The 27,354-nt window shown below is 41.0% G+C and overlaps 1 protein-coding gene across 1 annotated transcript; it reads left to right on the plus strand.

Moving 5' to 3' along the window:
* The first annotated feature begins 83 nt into the window (after positions 1-83).
* On the plus strand, positions 84-25,641 carry LOC124288465 (pyrroline-5-carboxylate reductase 3-like). The gene is made up of 6 exons (XM_046724986.1): positions 84-306; positions 8,641-8,705; positions 9,822-10,001; positions 19,984-20,196; positions 22,432-22,524; positions 25,184-25,641. Exons 1-6 carry the CDS (start codon positions 192-194, stop codon positions 25,367-25,369), a joined length of 852 nt encoding a protein of 283 aa, XP_046580942.1. The 5' UTR covers positions 84-191; the 3' UTR covers positions 25,370-25,641.
* Positions 25,642-27,354: the final 1,713 nt, after the last annotated feature.

Consider the following 27,354-nt stretch of genomic DNA (forward strand, 5'->3'; position numbering starts at 1 on the left):
GCTTAAATAAATGATATAATACAAGTGGGCGGGACGGTTGTCTGGTATCAGCCAATCAAATGCACGAATGGTAGCACCTGCGCAAAGATTCCAGATTGGAACTCCTCACACACGTTGAGCGGCGAATAACAATCACTTGGTGATTTATTGATTAATACTTCGTGGGTTTATAAGTTTTGAGATATCTTATCATGTCTGGTATTGATGAAGTGAAGTCGGCGGGTAATGTTCCGACAGACATAATGGTGGGCTTCATTGGGGCGGGGCGGATGGCTCAGGCCCTGGCTAGCGGCTTTATCTCTTCAGGTAGGCCCCGACTCGGAATAACGTAACAGCGTGTGAACATAACGTATGTCTAATGTGATGGTTACGTTACTTTCCTATGCCGATATGGTACATGTGGTTTAAAGTTCTGAATTGATAATATCTGAGGAACTATATCAACTTTATTATTATTATTCCTATTTATTCTGTGTATGTTCCAGTTCATTCAGAAACATTTAAATTCATCCCACATACACTTTTTCAGTCTCATGTCAAGTTACACACACACACACACACACACACACACACACACACACACACACACACACACACACACACACACCAAGAAACACAATCATTAACAGTCCACCCATAATTCATTTGTAGTTTAAGTACTTGTGTGCATGTCAAGCTAATGAATAGAAGCTACACACATGGTTAAAACACTACTTTTCTTCAAAGAATTATTCTATTTGTACATTGACCCTTAATGACCTGTTTCCTTTTGTCTAAATCAAAGCTAATGCATGTTCCAAAACATTAACTTGGCGGAAAGAAACAGCATAAACACCTACATCAAAAATATTTCCAAACAAAGATTTCAAAAGCATATCTGGTCATTATACTGTCCTTTTTTTCTTTCATAAAAGTAGGTACAGCCTTTCTGTATTTGTCATTGTGAATGATAACACAATTAACTTTCGTTTCCATCTTCTTGCTTATTCTCTCAGGGGGGACATTTCTGCATTATGGGGAACACATGTATATCCTTACTATTTCACCATTCACCCAATGTGTGAGATATACCCTGAAATGTAGTGTTGATAATATAGAGGTTGACATCATGTTGCCCCTTTTATGTGAATCACTTCCAAATGCCAGTCAAAGGTTTCTTTCTGTCTGAGCCACACTCTGATACAGATGCTGGTAAGAATTAATACTGTGAAAGCCCATCAGCTCTTCAATGAGATACGGGACGGTGGGGTAGCCTAGTGGTTAAAGTGTTGGCTCGTCACGCCGAAGACCCGGGTTAGAATCCCCACATGGGCACAATGTGTGAAGCCCACTTCTGGTGTCCCCCGCCGGGATATTGCTGGAATATTGCTAAAAGCGGCGTAAAACTAAACTCAGTCAGCCAGTCAGTCAGTCAATGAGATACTTTGACCAATATATGTTAGTTGGACTGTTTCTGTGGATGTCACGGGGAAGACCCAGGTTCAATTTCCCACACAGGTATAATATGTGAAGCCCATTTCTGGTGTCCCCCACCATGATATTGCTGGAATATTGCTAAAAGCAGTGTAAAACAAGACTCACTCACTTACTGTGGTCTACTTGACAGGGTGTTTGCCCAGAAAGCAAATGTTCAATCCCTGGTTTAATCATACCAATGACTTTAAGGCATGCTACTTTCTGTTACCTTGCCTGTGCTAAGCATTATGGGTCAAAAACAAGGATTGACTGATGTAGTTTCTGTATTGTGTCTGAGGGAGCTATTCATGTTAAAACTGCAAAATGAGATCTCAGTAGGCTGGAAGTATACAACTAAGATACATGCTCACACTGACACACACATGCACACGTGCAAGTGCACACATACACTCACACACATGCATCCATATTGCTGAAAAAGATGTTGTAAAACAGAATTGTTCATAGATCTTTTGTTCAAAGGAGCAGCAACTAGTTCATGAGACACAACAGGTTTCAAAGTCCAGCCCAATATAACAGATTTGTGTGTGCATATGCTGAGACACTTTGTTGACATCCAGATAACCCAGAAACAGCTGGTCTCCTGGAAATGTAGCTGTCAGTCTGCTTCATGCTTTGCCTTGACTTTGTCATAAGAGGTACTTCTTGTTACCCTGCCTGGTGCTTCGCATGACACAGCTGACCTTCACCCTCTCCTCTACTGAACACACACATGCATGCACGCACTCACTCACACACACACACACACACACACACACACACTCCCCTCACACATAGAGGTATTCATGTTAAACCACAGCATGATAGCTCAGTGGGATAGCAGCATGACAAAGGTCTTCTTTACTCTCCCACCAGGAACACAGAAACTCACTCACACACTGACACTCACCCCCGACCTCTCTCCACGACGCGAGAGAGAGAGAGAGAGAGAGAGAGAGAGAGAGAGAGAGAGAGAGAGAGAGAGAGAGAGAGAGAGAGAGAGAGAGAGAGAGAGAGAGAAATACATGTATATATATTTTAGCATGAAGTCTCAGTAAGCTAGCAGCATCCCTTTCATCGTCTAGCACACTAACACATAAAGGCACACACACATTGTTATTCTGAAAAAACATATTATAGTTTTATCAAAAATGTCAAGCTTACCATGCTTGATTCCTTGTAGTTCATTCATTAAGCTTGATTACATTGTTTATGTAATCACACAACCATGTTAAATGATGATTTGTTAATTTGTAGTTACACATACATCATTTGTGTTATGCTATTGAGTTCAGTGAATGCTAGCCATGCTATGTTTTATGACTGAATATTGATGATAACCTCCTTCACATGTGTCACCTACTGCCAGAATGTTTCCATGGAGATATGTCATTAACACTAGATATCATTATCACTGCGATACATTAAAGTGGATGATAATCCTGGGAAAGCATGTTCATATTTTTAACTTAGTTTAATTTTCATGAAACCTAATTCCAATTTAATTATGTGCCAAAGAATACAATTCTTTCATCTGTAAATAGTGGATTAAAGTATTAATTTAAATCATTATACAATAATCACAACCTTTTGTCTCTAACTGAACTAAACATTAACATAAATTATTTTTCTCCTGTTAGTTTGCACTGCAAGATAAACTGATATCCAAACTACAGTATTCATTATACTGAGGTTGACAGTAGTTTGATTTAGTGAGTTGTTATGTTACTGGTTTTTGCTGTTTCAGTTAGTTTCAAGCAGAGGCCCAGATAAGCTGCGTATCCGGGTAAAATATGCATGGAAAACTTCCAACTACGCATTGAAAATTAATTGTTGCGTACCAATTACGCATTTAAAATGTTACATACGCAAAAAGTTTAAAACAAATGCGTACGGAATATATTTATAAAAATCGCTTGCGTAATGAAAAAGACATCGATTGCTATCAAGTTGTACTGATAGTATAGGACTAGTGTTGTACTGTCAGTATAGGATGAGTGATTTTTTTATGAAATCATTTCCATTATATTTATGTTGGTTTTGATTAGATATGACATAAGGCAGAACATACCTGCTTAGTAAACTTACTCAATGACATAATACTTAGGTGAGTAAAATGACTGAAATACGCACATATTTGAAAGCTGTGGGTAACGGAAAATGAAATACCCACTCAACATTCATAATACCCACTCAAAAAAAATACAGTGGGTACAGTACCCACATGAGCTAAATCTTATCTGAGCTCTGTCCAAGTAAGAGAAGCCTCCTCTCCACATAGTCACAGGAGTTAGATATAGCCCTTGTATTATAAACTTGTCTGTGATCATTATGGATCTGGCCAAATATAAACGCTGAAAGGAAGACCTGAAGAAGATTACAGGATCCAGCCATATTAACATCTTTCACCAATAACAGTGACACAAATACTTATACAAAAGTGTGCCCAGATTTTTACAATATTATCTTTAAATTTGATATATCTTTAAATTAAACAGTGTTTACTGACCTAGTTTTGATTTTTGAAACAACAAACACTTTCAGTCCCTCATACATTCTTAAAACCTCCATTGTTACAAAGTTGGTAATTGTCCATGTGGAATATGTTAGTGCTGAGAATAACTTGGTTTTTCATCACATATCTTTGCCTGTAACTAATTTCTTCCCGCCTGTCAATTAGTCCCACACATAATGCGTATTTCAATATATTCCACATTAATGCTTTTATGATTATTTGATATTTCCAAAATCTGAATTTCAAGTTGAATGAGTGAGTGAGTTTAGTTTTATGCTGCTTTTAGCAATATTACAGCAATATCACAGTAGGGGACACCAGAAATGGGCTTCACACATTGTACCCATGTGGGGAATCGAAAAACCCAGGAGACGAGGGAATGCTTTAACCACTAGGCAACCCCATCGCCCCGAATTTCAAGTTGAATGGTTAAATATAAATTCTGATTTTGTATGTGCAGTGATGTTTGTTTATGGTTTAGTTGAATGGTAAATACTTTGGATTTCCACCAGGGTGTATCATTCTGTAATTGAAGGCTGCTATAATATAGAGATGTAGCGCTGGTGACTGGTATGCTATAATATAGAGATGTAGCGCTGGAGACTGGTATGCTATAATATAGAGATGTAGCGCTGGAGACTGGTATGCTATAATATAGAGATGTAACGCTGGAGACTGGTATGCTATAATATAGAGATGTAGCGCTGGTGACTGGTATGCTATAATATAGAGATGCTAGCGCTGGTGGTGACTGGTATGCTATAATATAGAGATGTAGCGCTGGTGACTGGTATGCTATAATATAGAGATGTAGCTGGTGACTGGTATGCTATAATATAGAGATGTAAGCTGGTGACTGGTATGCTATAATATAGTGATGTAGCTGGTGACTGGTATGCTATAATATAGAGATGTAGCTGGAGACTGGTATGCTATAATATAGTGATGTAGCTGGAGACTGGTATGCTATAATATAGAGATGTAGCTGGAGACTTGTATGCTATAATATAGATATGTAGCTGGAGACTGGTATGCTATAATATAGAGATGTAGCGCTGGTGACTGGTATGCTATAATATAGAGATGTAAGCTGGTGACTGGTATGCTATAATATAGAGATGTGGCTGGTGACTGGTATGCTATAATATAGAGATGTAGCTGGTGACTGGTATGCTATAATATAGAGATGTAGCTGGTGACTGGTATGCTATAATATCGAGATGTGGCGCTGGATACTGGTATGCTATAATATCGAGATGTAGCTGGTGACTGGTATGCTATAATATAGACATGTAGCGCTGGTGACTGGTATGCTATAATATAGAGATGTAGCGCTGGAGACTGGTATGCTATAATATAGACATGTAGCGCTGGAGACTGGTATGCTGTAATATAGAGATGTAGCGCTGGTGACTGGTATGCTATAATATAGAGATGTAGCGCTGGTGACTGGTATGCTATAATATAGAGATGTAGCGCTGGATACTGGTATGCTATAATATAGAGATGTAGCGCTGGAGACTGGTATGCTATAATATAGAGATGTAGCGCTGGTGACTGGTATGCTATAATATAGAGATGTAGCGCTGGTGACTGGTATGCTATAATATAGAGATGTAGCGCTGGAGACTGGTATGCTATAATATAGTGATGTAGCGCTGGAGACTGGTATGCTATAATATAGAGATGTAGCGCTGGAGACTGGTATGCTATAATATAGTGATGTAACGCTGGAGACTGGTATGCTATAATATAGAGATGTAGCGCTGGAGACTGGTATGCTATAATATAGATATGTAGTGCTGGTGACTGGTATGCTATAATATAGAGATGTAGCGCTGGTGACTGGTATGCTATAATATAGAGATGTAGCGCTGGTGACTGGTATGCTATAATATCGAGATGTAGCGCTGGATACTGGTATGCTATAATATAGAGATGTAACGCTGGAGACTGGTATGCTATAATATAGACATGTAGCGCTGGTGACTGGTATGCTATAATATAGAGATGTAGCGCTGGAGACTGGTATGCTATAATATAGACATGTAGCTCTGGAGACTGGTATGCTGTAATATAGAGATGTAGCGCTGGTGACTGGTATGCTATAATATAGAGATGTAGCGCTGGTGACTGGTATGCTATAATATAGAGATGTAGCGCTGGATACTGGTATGCTATAATATAGAGATGTAGCGCTGGAGACTGGTATGCTATAATATAGAGATGTAGCGCTGGAGACTGGTAGCTATAATATAGAGATGTAGCGCTGGAGACTGGTATGCTATAATATAGAGATGTAGCGCTGGTGACTGGTATGCTATAATATAGAGATGTAGTGCTGGAGACTGGTATGTTATAATATAGAGATGTAGTGCTGGTGACTGGTATGCTATAATATAGATATGTAGCACTGGATACTGGTATGCTATAATATAGAGATGTAGCGCTGGTGACTGGTATGCTATAATATAGAGATGTAGCGCTGGTGACTGGTATGCTATAATATAGAGATGTAGCGCTTGTGACTGGTATGCTATAATATAGAGATGTTGCGCTGGAGACTGGTTTGCTATAATATAGAGATGTAGCGCTGGTGACTGGTATGCTATAATATAGAGATGTAGCGCTGGTGACTGGTATGCTATAATATAGACATGTAGTGCTGGAGACTGGTATGCTATAATATAGAGATGTAGCGCTGGTGACTGGTATGCTATAATATAGAGATGTAGCGCTGGTGACTGGTATGCTATAATATAGAGATGTAGCGCTCGAGACTGGTATGCTATAATATAGAGATGTAGCGCTGGAGACTGGTATGCTATAATATAGACATGTAGCGCTGGTGACTGGTATGTAAGCAGCAGTATTCTGTATTTTACCAATGTAGCTCTAGATTTTCAAAATGATTTCAAGAATATCGTCACTGATGAAGCTGTACACTCCTTCAACCCATCACACTGAACAGATTGCATCATAACAAGAATTTGAAAAGGAATGTTTTCCAGGTCAGTCAACTGCGTGACGCCTGGATGATGAAACCGTTGACAGTCTGTTGAGTACAGTGGTGGCTTTCAGGAAATATTGATTGTCTGTCTACACAGTCTAGTTATGCACAATTAATTTCTCTGTGACCTGCTACAGCTGGACAATATGTGACATTATGTTGGCCAGACAAACATTAACATGCCAAGTAAATACTTTGGTGTATGACATATTATGTTATAGACTGATTTATGGTATATAGTACTTAGTAGTTGATTTTTCATTTGACATGTAACATTATGGCTTAATAAATTGTTTTTGTTGAACTGTAAAGATTTTCGCACATGCAGTTAGTAGTGGGGCTCAACATGGGTGTTACATTCCTTTCAGTATTATACATTTTGCCTTTGAATTGATGATGCAACTAAATGTAATTGCTGTACTGTAAACATCATCTGCCCGGAAACCGCTGGAACTTTATGTACTTGTTTCTACTTGTGTGCATGAGGGTCATGCTGAAGACTTGGGTTCCATTCCCAACATGGGTACAATGGAAGCCCATTTCTGACAACCCCTCCTGTGGTATTACTGGAATATTGCTCATAGCAGGATAAAACTTATAACACTCACTCCAGTATGCAAGTATTCAAATGGTCAACTTCGCTTCAGTTTCTGCCACTTCTGGAATCCTCAACCTGCCCTCTCACCCACCAACTCTACTATCCCAAGTTCCCAAGAAATTGGGTCACAATCACCTAGCAAAGGGTCCCAGAGAGTATAGGTCTTCAAGGTTAGCTCATACTTCATGCAAACAGAAGTGGGATTTCCACTGGCAGGTTGCAACCATCTTGTTTCATGACTTCTGAATTTCACTTAGGCTTGGATTTTGTGAGCTCTGCACCTTGATCATGTTGATGTGGAGAGTTGTCCTTTGTGATACCTGTCTGCTATCTCTGACACTGTATTGTATATAGTATACCACATATCATAGTGCTTGTATTTGCTTCAAAGAAACTGGCAGCATACAGTCAAAACAATTTCATCAGTAATGAAAATGTTTTATATCTTGAAGTGCTTAAAATTACTTTGGCACCTTCACTGAAAACATGAAAAGATTTGACAAATATCTTTCACACCCTGTAGAAGGTACACATGCTTTGCAAATCTGGGAATCAACTTAAATCTGCGAGGCATTTCTTCATGCATACTTGATTCAACTGTGAATAGACTTGAAAAATGGGGAAACCTCTATAGAGTGAGTTTTGGTTAAACGCTGCTTTTAGCAATGTTCCAGCAATATCACAGCAGGGGACAGTCGATAAATGGGCTTCACACATTGTACCCATGTGGGGAATCAAACCCTGGTCTTCAGTGCGACGAGCTTTAACCACTAGCCTACACCAGTGCCCACAGCTTCTACGGATATACAACTTCTGTATTGTTATTAATGTAATGTTTCGGTATAGATGCTAACACTGTTATCAAGCAAATGATCATCACTTGCTTGATAATAGTTTTAGCATCTACACAGAATGGTGGTGGCAACATATTGTTATGTGGTGGCAACATAATACGCTTGATTAAAGGAGGATATTAATTTTTCTGGACATTTGTTAAAAAATCAACTACTACCAATTGGAACCATGTATTAGAAACTAAAGTTTGAGATTCCCTGATTGCAGGACTGGTTCGAGCAGGCAATATCAGAGCTAGTGACCCTGATCCGAAGTCCCTCAACTGTATAAAGGTGAGAAAGATGAAGTTTACACCACTGTTAGTTATATCATATGTCGGGTGACAGCAAGAATGGGCTTTATTAATTGCTCTCATGTCAGGAGTAGAACTCATGGTCTTATGCTATTGCTTCAAAACCTTGGCCTTCCAGATTCTGAAGACATGAGGTCTGGATCAGAAAGTTCTAGACAGAGTGTTTGTTTGTTATGTTTGTTGTATAATGCCACTCTCAGCAATATTCCACCTATAAGGTGGTGGTCTGTAAATAATCGAGTCTGTACCAGACAATCCAGTGATCAACATCAATAGCATCAATCTATGCATTTGTGTTACGATGACATGTGTCAACCAAGTCAGTGAGCCTCACCACCTGATCCCGTTAGTCCAATCAAATCACAGCCTCTGGGGTTTTTCGACAAGCATGGGATTGCTGAAAACCAATTCAAACCCAGATTTTCATGGGGCTGTAGATAAAGTGAGCACCATGGCCATAGTTGTTGCATTGTCACTAAGGTGACATAATCACCAACCGCACAATCAAATCACAGCATCAAATGTTTTTTGTTCAAGCCAAATACTTTCAAGACGACTTTGACCTTGACATGAATGTCATAGTGTATGAAATATGCAGTAGTAAAGAAATTGTTAAAAACATTCAAGTGAAAGTATTCACACTGTGTTGTAGTAAAGAAATTGCTTATTGAAAAACATTCAAGGAAAATCCAGGGAACGGTTCTTGAGATAGCTTAACATGCTGAAATCTTCAAAGTGTCGCCATGACCTTGAAAATTATGTGAAGGTCACCAAAATCGCCTGGGCCCTGCGCCTTCCCTAGATAAAGCTTGATATTGAATATGAAGAAAATCCAGTGAACGGTTCTTGAGATAGCTTAACATGCAGGAAAAACGTAAAGTCCCCTTGTGACCTTGAAATGAAGGTCAAGGTCACCAAATCTGACTTGGACCTTTTTTATACTGTGATGAACCTAGGTACCAAATATGAAAACAATCTAGTGAACAGTTCTTAAGATATTCCAATTCATACGTGCGGACGGAACCTAATACTATAACAAGAAGATACAAAAGTGTAATAAATACTAATTTCAGTTTCTATGTGCCCTATATTACAGGAGCTTGGTGTGGCTGTAACAAGAGACAACAAAGAGATTGTCAGTCGCAGCAGTTTGGTTGTCATCGCTGTTAAGCCGCAAGTCGTTGAACCCGTTTTGAAAGAAGTCTCACCTGTTGTGTCTCAGAACAATCTGTTCATGTCCATAGCAAGTGGAATCTCAATATCTACAATAGAGCAGGTTTGTTTGTTGCTGAACTCATCACTAGATGCTATATATGTATATATTGATTTATTGTCATAACTTGAGTTCTTGACCAGACAATCCAGTGATTGGTGCTGTAAGCAATGATCCTTGCAGTCTGGGCATGATGACACTCTCAACCAAATCAACAAGCCTTACCAGACAATACTCATTCGTGCCAAGAATAGTTCGTTAAGGCAAGAATTAATGGATGTTAACTTCTTTATTTTGATGGACACGACATTTCAGAGTATATTCTTACTCCTTCACATTCACCTGATGATGTATTGTATTGTCCAAATAGTGCTATCAGTCTTAACTCTCCACACTAGTTTTAGTTGTAATTGTTGTAATTGTGATATTCTAGTTGTTTTACTGTCCTTCGTCGACAGGTTTTTATAACGTACCTATATTCCATTTCAATGGCAAATGTTCTCATTTCACTTTTTATTGTATAAATTGTTTTTGTCACGATATGGCTGCGATATTGCCGGTGTGACGTTAAATATTAACTCACTCACTCACCTGATGATGGAGTGAGAATATACTCAGAAATGTCATGTCAATCAAAATAAATAAGTTGAGATCCATATATTCTTGCCTTTGTGTGCATCACTTCTAAATGCTGTTCAAACACTGAATAGTTTGCTAGTGTGGAATTTCTCACCTAGGAACCCCACTGAGGACCATAAAGGAGGTGAGTGTCAAGTGAGTTTGACTTTACCAAACTAGTTTATGTCCAGAATGTCTTCACATTAAATCTACTATAGAACTGTTGGATTTCTGATGGGCCTGAGTTAGGGATTAAACACAATTATGATCCTTGGTCTGTCCGTATATCTGCACTGACATAATTCTACACTCTGTCACAAAGGTGAAATAGTGCCAAAAACAGTTTGAGATCGAACTCTGTGTCAGAACATGTTGGTGTCTTATATGTGAGGTGAGGTGAAATTGGGTTTTACGACGTGCTTGAGAATATTTCGCTCGTATGACGACGTCTTATATGTGGAATTTGACCAATAGGGTAAGGAACGTAGGACACTTCATGGATGACAACTTCTTTATAAAGTCTTTGAATGGCATTTAGACCTGATACACATAAAAAGTGAGAATTTTTGGATGTCAACTTCTTCATTATGGGGACACAAGAAGTTGACATCCATAAATTCTCACCTTTTAACTTCTTTATTATATTATGATGCGATATTTCGGTATAGACTGTAATGCTGTAGTGGTGGTCCAATTGATTGAAATAATCGAAGATTGGTCGTAATGACTAAACGACGAAGCAATCGATCACATTTTGTCATAATCGAACACAAACAATTTTGGAACAATTGTTTGCATTGACAATATTTATCACAAGGTTGGTTTTGTTTGTTGCGTTTCATAAGCAATACAAGCTCGTTCCAAGTCATGGTTAAAATTTATCTTGAAGACTCCAGGAAATTTATGTTCCTAACATATTAGCTATCCTTTAAAGACACGAAATTTGCCAAAACAACCGAAAGAACTACATTTTTAAAAAAAAAATTTGTGTGCATTAACAAATATAACCAAGACAATTTGATAAATAACGCTTACCAACTATTTTTGATGATTGATTGGTTGTAATGAACCGATCATCAATTATAAGATTTTAACCAATTCCCAACACTATTATGCTGTTGTCAAGCAGAGTGAAGGACTACAGTACAGAACTGACATCTAATAGGATTTTACACACAAAAAACGTGATAGTAACAAAACATATTGGTAATTAATGCAGTAACAACTGGAAGAAGCCAACTGTGTGTGAGGTAGAACAAAATATACACAGCTGATAAGATTAATTAGTGATGATGGCTGGAGCTGGTTTTTTTATCAGTTCATTGTACTGACTGACTGACTGAGTTTGGTTTTACGCCGCTTTTAGCAATATTCCAGCAACATATTGACACCAGAAATGGGCTTCACACATTGTACCCATGTGGGGATTCGAACCCGGGTCTTCGGTGTGACGAGCCAACGCTTTAACCATTAAGGGGAACCCCACCGCCCCCAGTTCATTGTAGGTAGATGGGATAAGATATCCTTAGTCTGTTGATGGTCTGAGGGCATGTGTTGCTAGATTTGAACTGCATGACTCAGTTTTCTTTTGGTGAAGTCCTGTGTTTTTTTATGTTTCTAGATTGCCCGGGTTGATGTTCTGGTTGGGGCAGTTTTTGATGTGAATGGCTGATTTTCATTCTTGTTTGCTGGTAGATGTTAAATGTAGTAGTATACACAATGGGGCTACGGGACCAGGTCCCTCCCAAGGGGGAGTCCCTAATCCCGTAGCCCCATTGTGTATACTACTACTGAGGTGCATGCAAAATTTGATGAAAATCGGTCGAATAGTTTCTGAAATATTGACTTTTAAGTGAGCATTGGGTCGGTCGGGAAAAGGCAAAATATCCAACTTTTTGTCATAATTATGTTTTAATTAATCTAATGAAGTCATCGAGAGTGTTCCCAATGCCGTTTTGCTATAGCGTAACCATCTGCCGAGATGCATGCAAAATTTCACGAAAATCGGTCAAATAGTTTAGGAAATCATCGCTTTTTAGTGAGCATGGGGTCGGTCTGGCGAAAAAGGCTAACAATCCAACGCATTGTCGTACTTGTTATATATTATCGAGGCGAGAGGTGTTTTTAGCTGAATGAAACGCAGGTCTCGGCAGTCATCACCTCGCTACCGTCTCGGATGAGTATAAGTGTGTGTGCGCATGTGTCTCTAGGCTCGGCTATGATGATGCACAGCCGGCTGACTAGCGAGGCTACAGATGTCTGAAAGTGAATGAAACGCAACTCTTGGCAGTTTCCCCCCGGGTTGTCGTCTCTGTATCACCGAGCGAGCGCTGTAGGCGAAGTCGCAGTGTGTGGCTCGGCTTGGCCTGTACAGCCGACTGGCTAGCTGGCTGGCAATGTTATGTTGATTTCCACTAAATCATACCGCATCTCTCGGCAGTTCCCCTGGGTCGACTCACTGCCGTCTCGGTAGCATTGAGCTAGTGTCTCGGCTTGGCTATTTACCTACAGCTCACTGAGATGGCTGGCCACGTTATGTTGATGTCCGCTAAACAGTTTATTGTGAATCTCCTATGATTTGTTTGGTTGTCGTAATGAAGGCTTTTCGGGCCTGTTGCTTACCTTGTTCTATGAATTGTTTTTCTCGTCTTCGCAAATGACGGCGTTTTTACGAGACTTGGTCCGAATCTGTTGTTTCATTCTGTGATATTTTGCGATTTCTGGAATTTGTCGTGATAACAACCAATCGAACAACCTACGTGTGGGGTACAGTTACGATCAAGACCAGCTCGGCAATATAATGACAGGAGAAAAAGCTGTCGCCTCGGCGTACGGGAATCGGTTTTGCATACTGCTCGACTTTGAGCTGCACGACGGGCACATGCCGTTTTACCAGGCAGCGCTGGGCGACAGGCTGGATTACGAACTCACGTTCAACGACTACGGCAAAGTTATCTTCACAGTGGACGGCACCGAGGCCAGCTTCGTCATCAACAACATCTCTCTGGAATTCGACATGGTCACGAGCTCGGAACTGGCCCGGCAGATTCGCACCCAGTTCTCGGGAAAGCTGTCCATCCTGTACGATCCGTGCTTTGGCACCGGACGATCGTCAAGGACAAGAGTGACACGTTGTGGAACATCAACCTGAATGTGCCGGCTCGATTGATGAAAGGCATTTTGATCATTCCCGTGTCGGAAATCGAGCTGTTTCAAAGAGAAAGCGAACTCACTTGGAATCACGAGATCACGAAAGTGGAAGTGACCGTCGAGGGCGTGCCCAACCAGCTGTTCAGTCAAGGCATAATGCGAGCTTACCAGCAGTGGGACGAGATAAGAAAACTACCTGCCATCAAGCGACACTCGCCGGAAGTCAACGACGTCGTCAAAGACCTGGGTTTACCCTACGTGACGCATCATAAGTACCTGTATAGGTATTACACACTGTGGCTGAACATGCGATCCATGGACGACGACAGACTACACAGCAGCGGATATCGCATCGACAACGGCATACCGTTCAAAGGATGGTCGTACCTAGACTTGCCACCGTACTACAAGAAAAAGCAAGCCATGGTCAACGTCAAAAACAAAGGCGATGATTGCATGAGGATTGCGATCAGATCCGCGAAGTTTCTGGCCAAAGCACATTCAGACAGACTTTCGAGCTATCCCATAGACAATGGGATCAACTGGGACGGCATAGACGAACCCACCCCCATCTCCCAAGTCACCAAAATTGAAAAACAGAACGACGACATAGCCATCAATATCTTCGAAAAACGAAGGGAATAAAACGACCGTGCACAGGATCAGCTCCCTCACAAACGAACAGCGCAAGACGATCAATATATTCATGTTCCAGGAAGGTGACAATTATCACTATACGTGGATAAAATATTTCAACAGACTGTTGATCAATCGATCAATCGAAGCATAAGGAAAAGAAACACTTCTGTGAAAGGTGCCTGCACGGTTTCGCGTGAGCCGACCTGCTGGAATCCAATCGGAGAGACGGCCATCCGAATAGACATGCCCGACGAAAAGAAAAACACGCTAAAATTCTTCAACCACAAACATCAAATGCCCGTGCCCTACATCATCTACGCCGACTTCGAAGCCCTCATCAGGGGTGAAAATAACCCATTGCCCGACGTCCGAGTCCAGTGTTTTTTTCTGTCGGGCAAGCAAATTTGTATATCACGCTGTACCAGTGTCCAGTTGACTTTCTAATGTTAATAATGTTGTTTATTTAAAAAAATAACAAGAAAACGGCCGGCATAGTGGGAAAATGATCAGGGCAAGTGATTCATGTGCCACTGTACCGGAGTACACTAGCAATTTTACAGTTATTTCCACCCCTGCTCATCAAAACCGTCGACACTGTTGCGCCGTCGTCCCCGGAAAAAAGTTTCACGCATAAAATGCAAGAACACAAAGCCTGCGGGTTCGGTTACGTGGTCGTTTAATTCGACGGGGAAATGAACGCTCCCGTGGTCTGCCGAGGTCCCGACGCGGCCGAAGGATTTCTCATGTGTTTGCAAAACAAAGAGAAAATTATCAGAAAACAGTTGTACACCATCGTCCCCATGCGCATGACCCAAGACGACTGGCGAACTCATAAAAAAGCTAAGAATTGCCACGTATGCGACGAACCCCTGAACGGGGATGTCGTGAGGGGTAACTGCCACATCGACGGCAAGTACAGAGGTGCCGCTCACAACGTGTGCAACTTGAAGCTCAAAATCGATCCCAAGACCTTCAAAATCCCCGTCGTGTTTTACAATCTTCGCGGTTACGATTCTCACCTGACATAATGTGCATCCCCAACAACATGGAAAATTACATCTCGTTCTCATTTGACAGTCTGTGATTTATCGATAGCGTTCAGTTCCTGCTGTTGTCTCTAGACAGTCTGGTGAACACCAACGACCCGGACGAATTCAACATCACCAATCGATACACCAACGCCGAGACTCGACCTCTGCTGCTGAGGAAGGGCGTCTACCCCTACAAGTACATGGACAATTGGTCTAAGTTCGATGAGACGTGATTACCTCCCATTGACCGCTTTTACAGCAACTTGACCGATTCCAATATCTCTCAGGACGATTACGTGCACGCGATTAACGTGTGGGACAAACTGGACTGCAAGAATTTGGGCGATTACCACGACCTGTAATTGAAAATGGATGTGCTGCTGCTGGCCGACGTGTTCAGAAAAACGTGTTCGAAACAGTACGGCCTGGACCCCACGTGGTATTTCTCATCCCCCGGTCTCTCTTGGGACGCCTTGTTGAAAAAGACCAGTGTGGAGCTGAAACTACTGACGTATTACAACATGCACCTGTTCGTTGAGAAAGGCTTGTGAGGTGGGATTTCCATGGCCTCCAAACGATATGCCAAAGCCAACAACAAGTACTTTCCGGGTCACGACCCCGGCAAACTGACAAAACACATCTCAGATTCTCAACGCCAACAACCTGTACGGCTGGGCCATGAGTCAGTATCTCCCCACCGGGGGATTCGAATGGGTCAACTCTCCCGAGATGATTGACGTGAATAGCATCGCGCCAGATTCGAACAAAGGCTACATGCGCGGAGTGGACTTGGACTATCCCACAGAACTACACGAATCGCACAACAGCTATCCACTCGATTGACGATGAACCTGGACTTGATGTCTGAATATCAACGAAACTTGCTGGGAGACAATAAGCTGGCTAACGTTGAAAAACTCATGCCGAACTTGATGAACAAGTCAAAATACGTCGTTCACTATCGCAATCTGCAGCTGTACTTGTCGCTGGGAATGAAACTCACGAAAATACACAGGGCGCTCCAGTTCGATCAAAGTACATGGATGGAACCTTACATTCGGTTGAACACGAATCTGCGAAAACAAGCCACGAGCGACTTAGAAAAAACTTGTACTAGCTCATGAACAACTCGGTGTTCGGCAAGACGATGGAGAATTTGAGAAAACGCGTTAACGTGAAATCAGTCAGATCCAGCGAGGAAGAAAAACTCAGGAAACTCATAGCCAGCCCGGTGTTCAACCGAAGCAAGATATTCGACGACGACTTGGCAGCGCTGCACATGAGCAAAAGCCACATCAGATTAAACCGGCCCGTTTATGTGGGGATGAGCATCCTCGACTTATCCAAACACTTGATGTACGATTTCTACTACGAGCTGAAAAAGCAGTACGGTGACAGGTGTAAAGTGCTGTACACGGACACAGATTCCCTGCTGATGGAAATTCACACCGAGGACGTGTACAAGGACATGAAGAAACACATGCACCTGTACGACACCAGCGACTACCCTAAAGATCACCCTATGCACAGCCAAGTCGGCAAAAAGTGCTCGGCAAAATGAAGGACGAATCGCGCGGGCACGCCGAAATCTGAAAGGCGTGAAAAAAACACGTGGTGAAAAAACACATCAAGCACGCCAGATTCAAGGAAGCCCTGTTCAAGAATAAAACGTTCAAACACCAAATGAACATGCTGAGAAGCGACGGACACAGGATATACGGACTGAGAATCAACAAGACCTCGCTGTCTCCCATGGACACGAAACGATGTATCGCCATCGACTGAGTCACCACTTACGCGTATGGACACAAACGCGTATCAAATAATTGAACGCTTACGCACACATGTGTACATATATCATGGAGAAAATTTATTACAGCCCATGCAGGTACTGGAAAGGCGCGGACGCCATCCCGGCAGAGAAAGCCAAAGCTTGGCTTAAAAAACAAGCCATCTGGCAAGTCTACCTGACTGCGCTTTGGTACATCCCGAGAAGAAAATTCGACATTTCAACGCCGAATCGCGTTCTCCAAGCCGACCTCCTGTTTCTCCCCCACGACAGGGTGAAGTGTAAAACCTTCAAGTACGCACTGACAGTTGTCGACGTCGCCAGTCGCTACAAGGAAGCCGAACCGTTGACAACCAAAGATTTGAACGAAGTCGCCAAAGCATATTCAAACACAGTCGCTTGACCTGGCCTGCCGTATTGCAAATCGATCCTGGACGCGAGTTCATGGGAGCTGTGTCACAACTGCTGGCCAAGTACAAAGTCCAGGTGAGACGAGGTGTGGCGGGAGCTCACCAAAGCCAAGCCATAGTCGAGAGATTCAATCGCACCTTACCCGAACGTCTGTTCTCACATCAGTACTCACAGGATTTAATGGATCCAAAAAACAGAAACACGGAATGGGTCGTACGCTTACCGCGAGTGGTGGATACCATCAACAACCAAGTCACCAGACTCGTGGGCAAGAGACCCGTCGAAGCCATCAAAATGAAATCTGTCGAATCGTCGTCGGCAGCTGCACGTCCCGATATAAACAGAGAAAACATTACCGGACCGGGTCAGCGTTAGGTACTTGTACCAGCCGGGAGAATACGAGGGAGACAGCAGAAAACTGTCTCCGATCCTGATCCGATATGGTCAATGAAAACGTACAACATAGACCTTGTCGACATCAAAGACGACAAACTGTCAAAACCGCGAAATATGTTGGATTGTTAGCCTTTCGCCAGACCGTCCCCATGCTCACTAAAAAGCGATTATTTCCTAAACTATTTGACCGATTTTCGTGAAATTTTGTGTGCATCTCGACAGATGGTTACGCTAAAGCAAAACGGCATTGGGAACACTCTCGATGACTTCATTAGATTAATTAAGACTTAATGATGACAAAAAGTTGGACATTTGCCTTTTCCCGACCGACTCCATGCTCACTTAAAAGTCAATATTTCAGAAATTATTCGACCGATTTTCATCAAATTTTGCATGCACCTCAGTAGTAGTATACACAATCGGGCTACGGGATTAGGGACTCCTCAATTCTTAAATTCAGCCCTTGGGAGGGACCTGGTTCCGTAGCCCCATTGTGTATACTACTAATGTACTTTAACGTTTATGGGACGGGATGTTTCACTTACATAGGTCTCGCCACAGTCACAAGTGATATTGTAGACAACCCCTCTGGGTTCTTGCAGTTTTGTGGTCTTCCTGCCATTGGTTTTGAGTAAGGTTTAAAGAGCTTACAGCTGCTGTCAGCTTGTCACTTCAGGAGATAGCTGATGTGCTGGAGGTCTTTCCCCTGGAGGGGAGAGAAATATGGACTGGTGCTGGTTTGGATTTGTTGGTCAGTTTACTTGCTGGGTGAAGGGTGCTACTGATGAGGGGTGGTGGTGATTGAACTGGGTCAGAACCTGGCAAAGGTGCTGCTTTTCTGTGGAGGGGTGGTAGAGGAGAGATGTGAAGGATCAAAACCGGTTATGATCAAACTTATGAACCGACCGAAGATATACTTTACATATAATTTAAGTATTTGGTATTTACTGTTGAAATCAATTGGGATGTGACTGGCAGCCCTGACCTCACCTTGCACGCACGAAGCACGTGCTACCTGTGTCCTGCACGTGCGCTTCTCGCACTACCCGTCTTGAGGAACACATATATGATTCATACTGACAAACAATCTCATTCTTCACAGCGATCCTTCATAGCCTAGTGGATAAAACCACCAAGCTTGTAAGGGTTGCAGGTTTGAAACCAGGCATCAGCACAATATATTGGAAGTTTTCTATAATGTGATATTTTACGATTGAATTCAAAACTTGTCCATGTAAAATAATTCAAAGTCAAGGGCTATTCCTCAGAAAATCCCCTGGACCCGGGCAATTCTGTAGAAAATCCCTGGGACCTTTTCTGTTGTCATCTGTTTGGATCTGGTCACTAGAAGTAGAAGTTGGCTATCCCCGTCTGTTTCTATGGTGAACTGGATACACAGGTGCTGCTGGTTAAGATGTTGCAGGAGGATGGCTAGGTCTTGTTGTAGAATTACAAATTATCATCAACTTGCTAGTCTGTCTCAGTCCCTGAACCATATTATTTACCCTGCAGCCTAGCCCTCCTGCAAAAGCCCTAAATGAAGCAAGCCCAGGTTCTGAATCTCTGGTCTCCTTTTATTTGTTACAATCAAAATTATCTATATTCAGATACTAAGCGTTAGTCTATCAACTTGCCTGTACCAGCCGATAGGTTTGATAGAAGAGGTGATGAGGGCTTGCTTTTCAATGAATGTCATTTGGATTTCAAAGAAAATTGATGATGGGGCAACCCATGAGCGGCAGTGAATCTGCTCATAGTTGTCATGTCCCTAGGTGAAGTAGTGGTGATGCAGGTGGAGGAAAAGGTGATGATGGTATCTAGGGAGAGGCTGGTGCTTAGGTCGGTGATGCAGTGGCAGGGGATCTGGATGGTTTCTTCGATAGAGACACTAGTGAAAAGGTTTACACTATCATAACTGAGGAAAAGGTTGCTGTGGTGATTTACTTGAATTTGTCAGCTGACTCACCGAGTGGAGCAAGCTCATTGCTGATTAAGATCTTTCCAATTTCAGAATTTGCCAAAAGGAACCCGAGTGCTGCGTGTGATGCCCAACACACCAGCCTTGGTGAGGGCTGGTGCAGCAGTGGTGTCACGAGGGTCCGCAGTGGAGGAGGGGGACACGTCAATGGTGACAGCGCTGATGAACAGCGTCGGGCTGTGTGAGGAGAGCCAGGAGATGCTGCTTGATGTTGTAACAGGAGTCAGTGGCAGCGGACCAGCATATGTAGGTGGAGAGAGCTTATTAACAGAGGCTGGTTGGGGTCTGTATAAGTCAGTCTCATGGTCCCTGAACCTCATTATTTTCCCTTCCGCCAAACAATTTTTGCACTGCAAATGCCCTAAATGAGGCAAGTCTAGAATTCCTGAGGTGCAAATCAGGCCTACCAAAGAAAACTTTCCCACTGTGCAGAAAAAGCTGAATAGTCCACATTAATCGTGGAAATAGCAACATAAACATAACACCTCGCTACTGAAACAGTAAAAACGGTAACTTTAAATCGCTAAAACTGGATAAAAAAACGAAGAGCCTGCAACTTCAATTTTGCGCATGCACACATAGAAGAGGACGTCTTGACCGCATGTTGACATTTTCCAGCTTGGACAAAAGTTACATTCCCTATTTGAAGTATTTCTGTTGTGTTATTTGGCATTTATCATCATCATACTTGTGTGCACACTTGTTTAGTTTACTTTCCATTCGTATGAAATGATAAAAAGCAATTATTTCGACATATTCAATACTTATTCTACGCAAGGCGATTACGTGATTGTTCGGAAATTTGAAAGCTGCACAGATCCTAATGTGCATGCGCAGTAGAGGTCCAAGTTCGCTGACATAAAAATGTTGCAGTTTCATAGTCTTTCATTGCTGTTTTTACTGTTTCAGTAGCAAGGGAATATGTTTATGTTGCTATTTCCACAATTAATGTGGAATTTCCTGCGTTTTTCTGCACAGTGAGAAAGATTTCTTTGGTAAGCCTGCAAATGTGCAAGCTCACTGGGGATTCTTTTCAATTTTCTATCAAAACAAGCATTGTCACTAAGGTGACATAAACCCCGCGCAGCAAATTATCAAATCAAACTTAAAAAGTAATGAAAGTGAAGATAGTAATTTAAGATGAAGTTAAATGTCAACAAAAACATGACCAGTCAACCTCTCTTGATATCTTGCTCTGTAGTTGTTCAAATGCACAAATATTTTCAAGACTCAATTTGACCTTGACATGAATGTCTTAGTGTATGAAATATACAAGAATAGTAATAAAGAAATTGCTTATTGAAAAACATTCAAGGGAAGTCTATGAAGAAAATCTAGTGAACTGTTCTTGAGATATCTCGCTGACAATCTTAACATGCAGTTTAACATGCTGAAATCTTCAAAGTGTCGCCATGACCTTGAAAATTATGTGAAGTTACCAAAATCAACTGGGCCCTGCACCTTCCCTGGATACAGCAAGGTGTTGAATATGAAGAAAATCCAGAGAAAGGTTCTCGAGATATCTTGCTGACAAGCTTAACATGCAGCTTAACATGCTGAAATCTTCAAAGTGTCGCTGTGACCTTGAAAATTATGTGAAGGTCACCAAATCGACTGGGCCCTGTGCCATCCCTAGATAAAGCTTGATGTTGAAAATGAAGATAAAACAGTGAACGGTTCTTGAGATATCTCGCTGACAAGGGTTTAACGTTAAAGTGACCTTGTGACCTTGAAATGAAGGTCATTTGGACGTCAAATTGCATGACATCATCTCATCTGGGATCATTACGTCACTTTACCATGAACGTTCCATAAACATGAATGCTTGCCTTCATGAGATTTTATTTTTTCGAAACTTGCGTTTCTTTTGCTGTTCAGTATACTAACGTCCTTGATGAGAGAATGCTTACATTTCATCTATATTGTAAATTCTTTGTAGTATTGTAATGAGTATGTTTGTAGGACAGTAATATCCCTCTGAAGAACCTTGAGTGTCATATATTTGCCATGAATACCCAATGTCCTGTATTGAGACAAAATGTCTGTGAGAGCATCACGTTATGAATGAACATGATTGTAACATGAAGATCTTATGACATGGCATGGACAATATCCAGTCAGAGGTCCCAACATGTTGTAGGAGTGCCTAGATCCCACTAATGTAAGTTATGGCTGGTGTAAGAATTGGTTATTTTCAGCAGAAATGGTTATTATCAATTTTCCTAAAAGGAGTTGGTTCTATTTTTAGTTTAGGAAGAGGAAATCTTAAGTATTGTACTCAATACAACTAATTTGGTTAAGGGTATACTCTGCATTCTTTCAAGTTAGGCTCTGTCATATTTGAAGAGCCAGTATAGCTCTCTTCATGTGACAACTGTTTGCAGGCAACAAAATGTATCAAGATCCAACTATCGACATTCATGTTATCGTCAAAACCTGTATACTCTAGTTGCCAGTAATGGCATATCTTGACACTTTCAGGCATTTGCAGCAATTGAGGCCCTATCAGACGGAGGGGTGAAGATGGGGCTGCCTAGAGACCTGGCCATGAAACTTGCAGCACAGACCATGTTGGTGAGAGAGTATACTTGACTCGACATAGTAATATCACTTATTTTTATTATAATTTGATGTAGGTGTGATTTGTTTATGGCAGAGAAATAATAGTTTCACAGTGATATACAAAACATGACACTGGTGACTGAAATAGGCACCTCCCCAGTATTCTGTAGCTGGTTAGACTTCTGTTGTTGTAGTTCGAATTCATTCTTACCACGACCAGTCTCAGAAGAAACTGCTTCTCTGACACCCACAATGTTAGATCAACATACTGATATATGATGCAACTGAGAGCAAGGGCAAGAGCTTGAATACAAGATAAACGATGATCAAAAACTCCAGTGTGGTCACAAATACATGCTGTCAAAAGGGTCAGGTAACATACAGAAATAACTGGACCATCACACTCATTAGAAAGGGAAATTATTTCAGATGCAGTTTGGAACAATGCCTTTGCCCCAAAACTACTCGTGAAGTGCTTGTTTCAACAAGGCTTCCTTCTTCTATCTTCTTTAATAATGTAAATTAAAGGTCACATGCAACGTAAAACACAACTTTGCAGATTCTGATACCTTTCGGTATGGACTTACCGAAACAAATCATCAAAAATGCAAATTCAACTTATCAAGTTGAAAAATAACGCGATGAAAAAACCTGCTCGAAATCGGAGTTCAAACGATTCACTAATTTTCCCCAAGCGCTTGGGGGAATTCAAGTGGTTTCAACAGCTGGGCTGCGCTCAAAGCATGTGCGCAGTGAAAAAGGTTCGCGCAACTTGGAAGCGGGCTGTCCGGTGAATGCTTTGGTGTGAGCTATTTTCCTAATGTTTTGTTGATATCTCACAGGCGCGATCTTTTTATATGTTATGACAGTAAATAAACTGTTTATATAATTTCATTTGTCTATTTCACCACACGTTCTTCTTACTGAGTCACTTTCTCAATTCGATACTTAAAAGCAATGTCATTATTTAGCGTTGACAGAATTTCTAACTGTGATATAGATATGTCGTTGTCACAGACAAAACTCAATGTCTTGTTTTATTGACACCTGTGTGTCTGCCTGCCTGTCTGCTGATGACAATATTCAATACACAACTGCGATCACTGACCACATGCAATTTGAACTTAACACCAATCAGGCTATACACCATAAACAAAATGCATTGATTTATGGCCCGAGTTCGGTCTCTGTCACATTATGTAATTACACAGACAGGCAGGTGTGATACTTGAACACATGACATGTTATGATGTCTGTTGATTGCAAAATGTTATACACAAAAAATGAGCAAGTATTTACAAAACCCAACATCTCTATATATACACACACAATGAGCCGTGAGGGCATCTGCAAATGAACCAGCCGTTACACTTGAGTGCACACCCACCCGCTCTGACTGGGTTCGGTATCCCGGCTGCTTCGTTTCTTTGGAAGTAAACCCAAGTACACAATATTGCACTTTTGATTTGCGATTGTACGCTTATAATTTTGTTTATATACCAACAATGTATATTATATGTCATGAATTAGTGATAATTGTGTTTTAATTATGTTTGATTTTTTGGTTGCATGTGACCTTTAACATTATGTGACCAACTACATGATACTATGTTTGGATACACACAGGAAGCAAATCTGTTTGGTTTAATAAGTACCTATTTTATTGATTTGGATAGAATCCTACTGAGAAAACATGGAATTTTGCAAGATCAGTTTCCTTCCAAAATATGCATTGAGCAGCAGGTTGACATAAGGGAGATAACTCTTCAGACTTTATTTACCACAAATTTATGTTTCAGTTATTGTTGAAAGTATAGTAGTCTGAACCAAAATTAAGACTTAAAACATTAGGACTCAACTGTATTGCTGGTATACTGCAATATGCTTTTCAAATGATACATACTAGTATTGCAATATTTCTTTGTTAACGTTATGATGTTTTAATGTTTTTTAAAAGAAATCTTCCTATTGTTGTTTCCCTTCGTAATCGACAAAACAACATACTTCACATACTAGAACTTGTATGAAATAGGAAACAGAATGCTTTACGATCCAACTTAATTTTGTGATTGCTGTTATCATAACCATAACACATACTTTAAGGCCTTAGTATGTAGAAGATAGGAACTGCATGTACAATCAGTGTCACTGTCAAACACTTAAATCCTATATCACAATAAACATTGAGATATGGGTACCTGAACTGCAAACCCGTGAAGATCCGGGTTAGAATAGGTCTTCAGCAACCCATGCATGCCTCAAAAGGCGACTATGCTTGTCGTAAGAGGCGACTAACGGGATTGGGTGGTCAGGCTAGCTGACTTGGTTGACACGTCATCGGTTCCCAATTACGCAGATTGATGCTCATGCTGTTGATCACTGGATTGTCTGGTCCAGACTCGATTATTTACAGACCGCCGCCATAGAGCTGGAATATTGCCGAGTGCAGCGTACAACTAAACTCACTCACCTACCTGAAATGCAAAACAACTACTTTGTCAACACACAGCTCTTGTAAGCAGACTCTTATGTTTATTTAGCTGTTATTGTACTTTTACTAGTTCAGCTCACAAGATTTAAAAGAATTCTACTAGAGTCTTCCAAACAGTGGCTGAAGTTGCAGACTGATAATGTATTTGACTTCTTTTGCACCAACTTTGTCCATTTTCAGGGAGCTGCCAAGATGGTTCTCGAGTCTGGAAAACATCCTGGTCAACTGAAAGATGAAGTCTGCTCCCTTGGGGGAACCACTATTGCTGCCATGCATAAACTAGAGAAGGCTGGGTTCAGGGGGGCTTTGATAGACGCAGTGGAAGCGGCAACACTACGAGCTAGAGAGCTTGGACAGAAGAAGTGAAACTGTACATAAAGTCTTAACACACAATGCATTGTGTTATTCACTGGTGGTTCCAGCCAGATACTCCAAGACCAAAGACTAGGACCTGACAATCGGAATATTGCAAGAGGCAAGCCAGTATTCTGATCAGAATTATTGTCTTGTGCTGAAAGGGTGGAAGTATCCAGAACTGTTACAATGCAGTGTATAACTGTATAACCATCTGTGTAGAAAGGTATGATTGAATGGCAGGGGATTCTTATGTCTTGTCTTGTTTAATTGTTATGACAAAATGAAGAATAGATGTGATAAAACAGATCCAAAAAAAGTTTTGTGTGGGATTGTTTAAAAGCATAAACTGAAGTCAAAATATCAGTCCAACATTTTCTTTGATACCCTTAAATATTGTCCCACAAAAACCATGCATCGTGAACCATCTGCAGTGTTTTTCATCATTGGAGATGGCTTTACAGAAAACACAGCAGTGCAAAATGGGTACAGCAACAGATCATTAACCTATCAGAATGTTTAGTTTGATAGGTATTTTTATTTCAAAATGCATGTCTTAATAAGAACAAGCATTGTCACTAAGGTGACATAATCCCCCGCCGCAATTTATCAAATCAAACTTATAAAGTAATGAAAGTGTAAGATGAAGTTAAATGTCAACAAAAACATGACCAGTCAACCTCTCTTGATATCTTGCTGTTTAGTTGTTCAAACACACACATACAGTGCACTCTGTCAAACTCGGACTGTCTTTCTCGGATTGCTGTTTAAACAGGACTGAACTCACTGTCCCGATGTAATCCTTCTTTGTTGTCATAATAAAAAAGTTCTGTATCTCGGACTCTCATTATTTCGGATTTCGGACCAAAGTGTCGGCCCGATAAGGTAGTTACACGTAAAAACATTGCGATATAATTCAGACTGAGCAGGAAGTCCGCTTGGCAAATAAACCTTGAATAAACAATCTGTTGATTGCTTTGTGTATTTTGTCCTATTTACTTAGCAGGAAGTCCGCTTGGCCAAGACCACGTGGTCTAGCGGTGAACGCTTATTTGTCAGTGTTTCGTCTTTATATGCATTCATGTAACATGTGTTTCATGCACAATCGTATGCTCGTCAAAGGGGGATAACTCCATTAAAATCTGTGTACTTCGGACTACTGTATAATTCAGACTTTTAAGTCGGTCCGATCCCAAGCTGGTCCGAATTAGACAGAGTGCACTGTATTTTCAACACTGACCTTGACGTGAATGTCAGTGTATGAAATATGCAAAACTAGTACTAAAGAAATTGCTTATTGAAAAACATTCAAGGTGGTCTTGAAAGTCTATGAAGAAAATCCAGTGAACCGTTCTTAAAATATCTTCCTGACAATTCAGGGTTAACATGCTGAAATCTTCAAAGTGTCGTCGTGACCCTAAAAATTATGTGAAGGTCACCAAAATTGACTGGGCCCTGGGCCTTCCCTAGATGAAGCTTGGTGACAAATATGAAGAAAATCCACTGAATATTTTTTGTGATATCTTGCTGATTATCTTAACATGCAATTTAACATGCTGAAATCTTTAAAGTGTCTCTGTAACCTTGAAAATTAAGTGAAGGTCACCAAAATTGACTGGGCCCTGCGCCTTCCCTAGATTAAAACTTGGTGTTAAATATGAAGAAAATCCAGTGAACGGTTCTTGATATAGCTTAACATGCAGGTAAAGTGTTAAAGTCCCCTTGTGACCTTGAAATGAAGGTCAAGGTCACCAAACCTGAGTTGGACCTTCCTTATACTGTGATGAAACTAGGTACCACATATGAAAAGAATCTAGTGAACGGTTCTTAAGATATTCCAATTCGTACGTATGGACAGAGCCTAATACTATATCCCATGCTTCGCGCTAAACGCGCAGCGGGGGATAAAAATAATTATCTCAAACTCTGATTCCAGAGACTGTCATTATGAAAAAGTTCTTTTGTAATGCAATGACACTTTTCACAAACAGAAACGC

The sequence above is a fragment of the Haliotis rubra genome, unplaced genomic scaffold, assembly GCF_003918875.1.
Source record: "Haliotis rubra isolate DU_JTF1 unplaced genomic scaffold, ASM391887v1 Scf419, whole genome shotgun sequence".
Classification (NCBI taxonomy): domain Eukaryota; kingdom Metazoa; phylum Mollusca; class Gastropoda; order Lepetellida; family Haliotidae; genus Haliotis; species Haliotis rubra.

Bases quoted from the DNA above. Each gene is read 5' to 3' on its own strand.
- LOC124288465 (XM_046724986.1), top strand. From the start codon at position 192: ATGTCTGGTATTGATGAAGTGAAGTCGGCGGGTAATGTTCCGACAGAC. The intron at 8,706-9,821 runs GTGAGAAAGATG...CCTATATTACAG, and splicing joins AGTCCCTCAACTGTATAAAG to GAGCTTGGTGTGGCTGTAAC. The intron at 10,002-19,983 runs GTTTGTTTGTTG...TTCCAATTTCAG, and splicing joins CAATATCTACAATAGAGCAG to AATTTGCCAAAAGGAACCCG.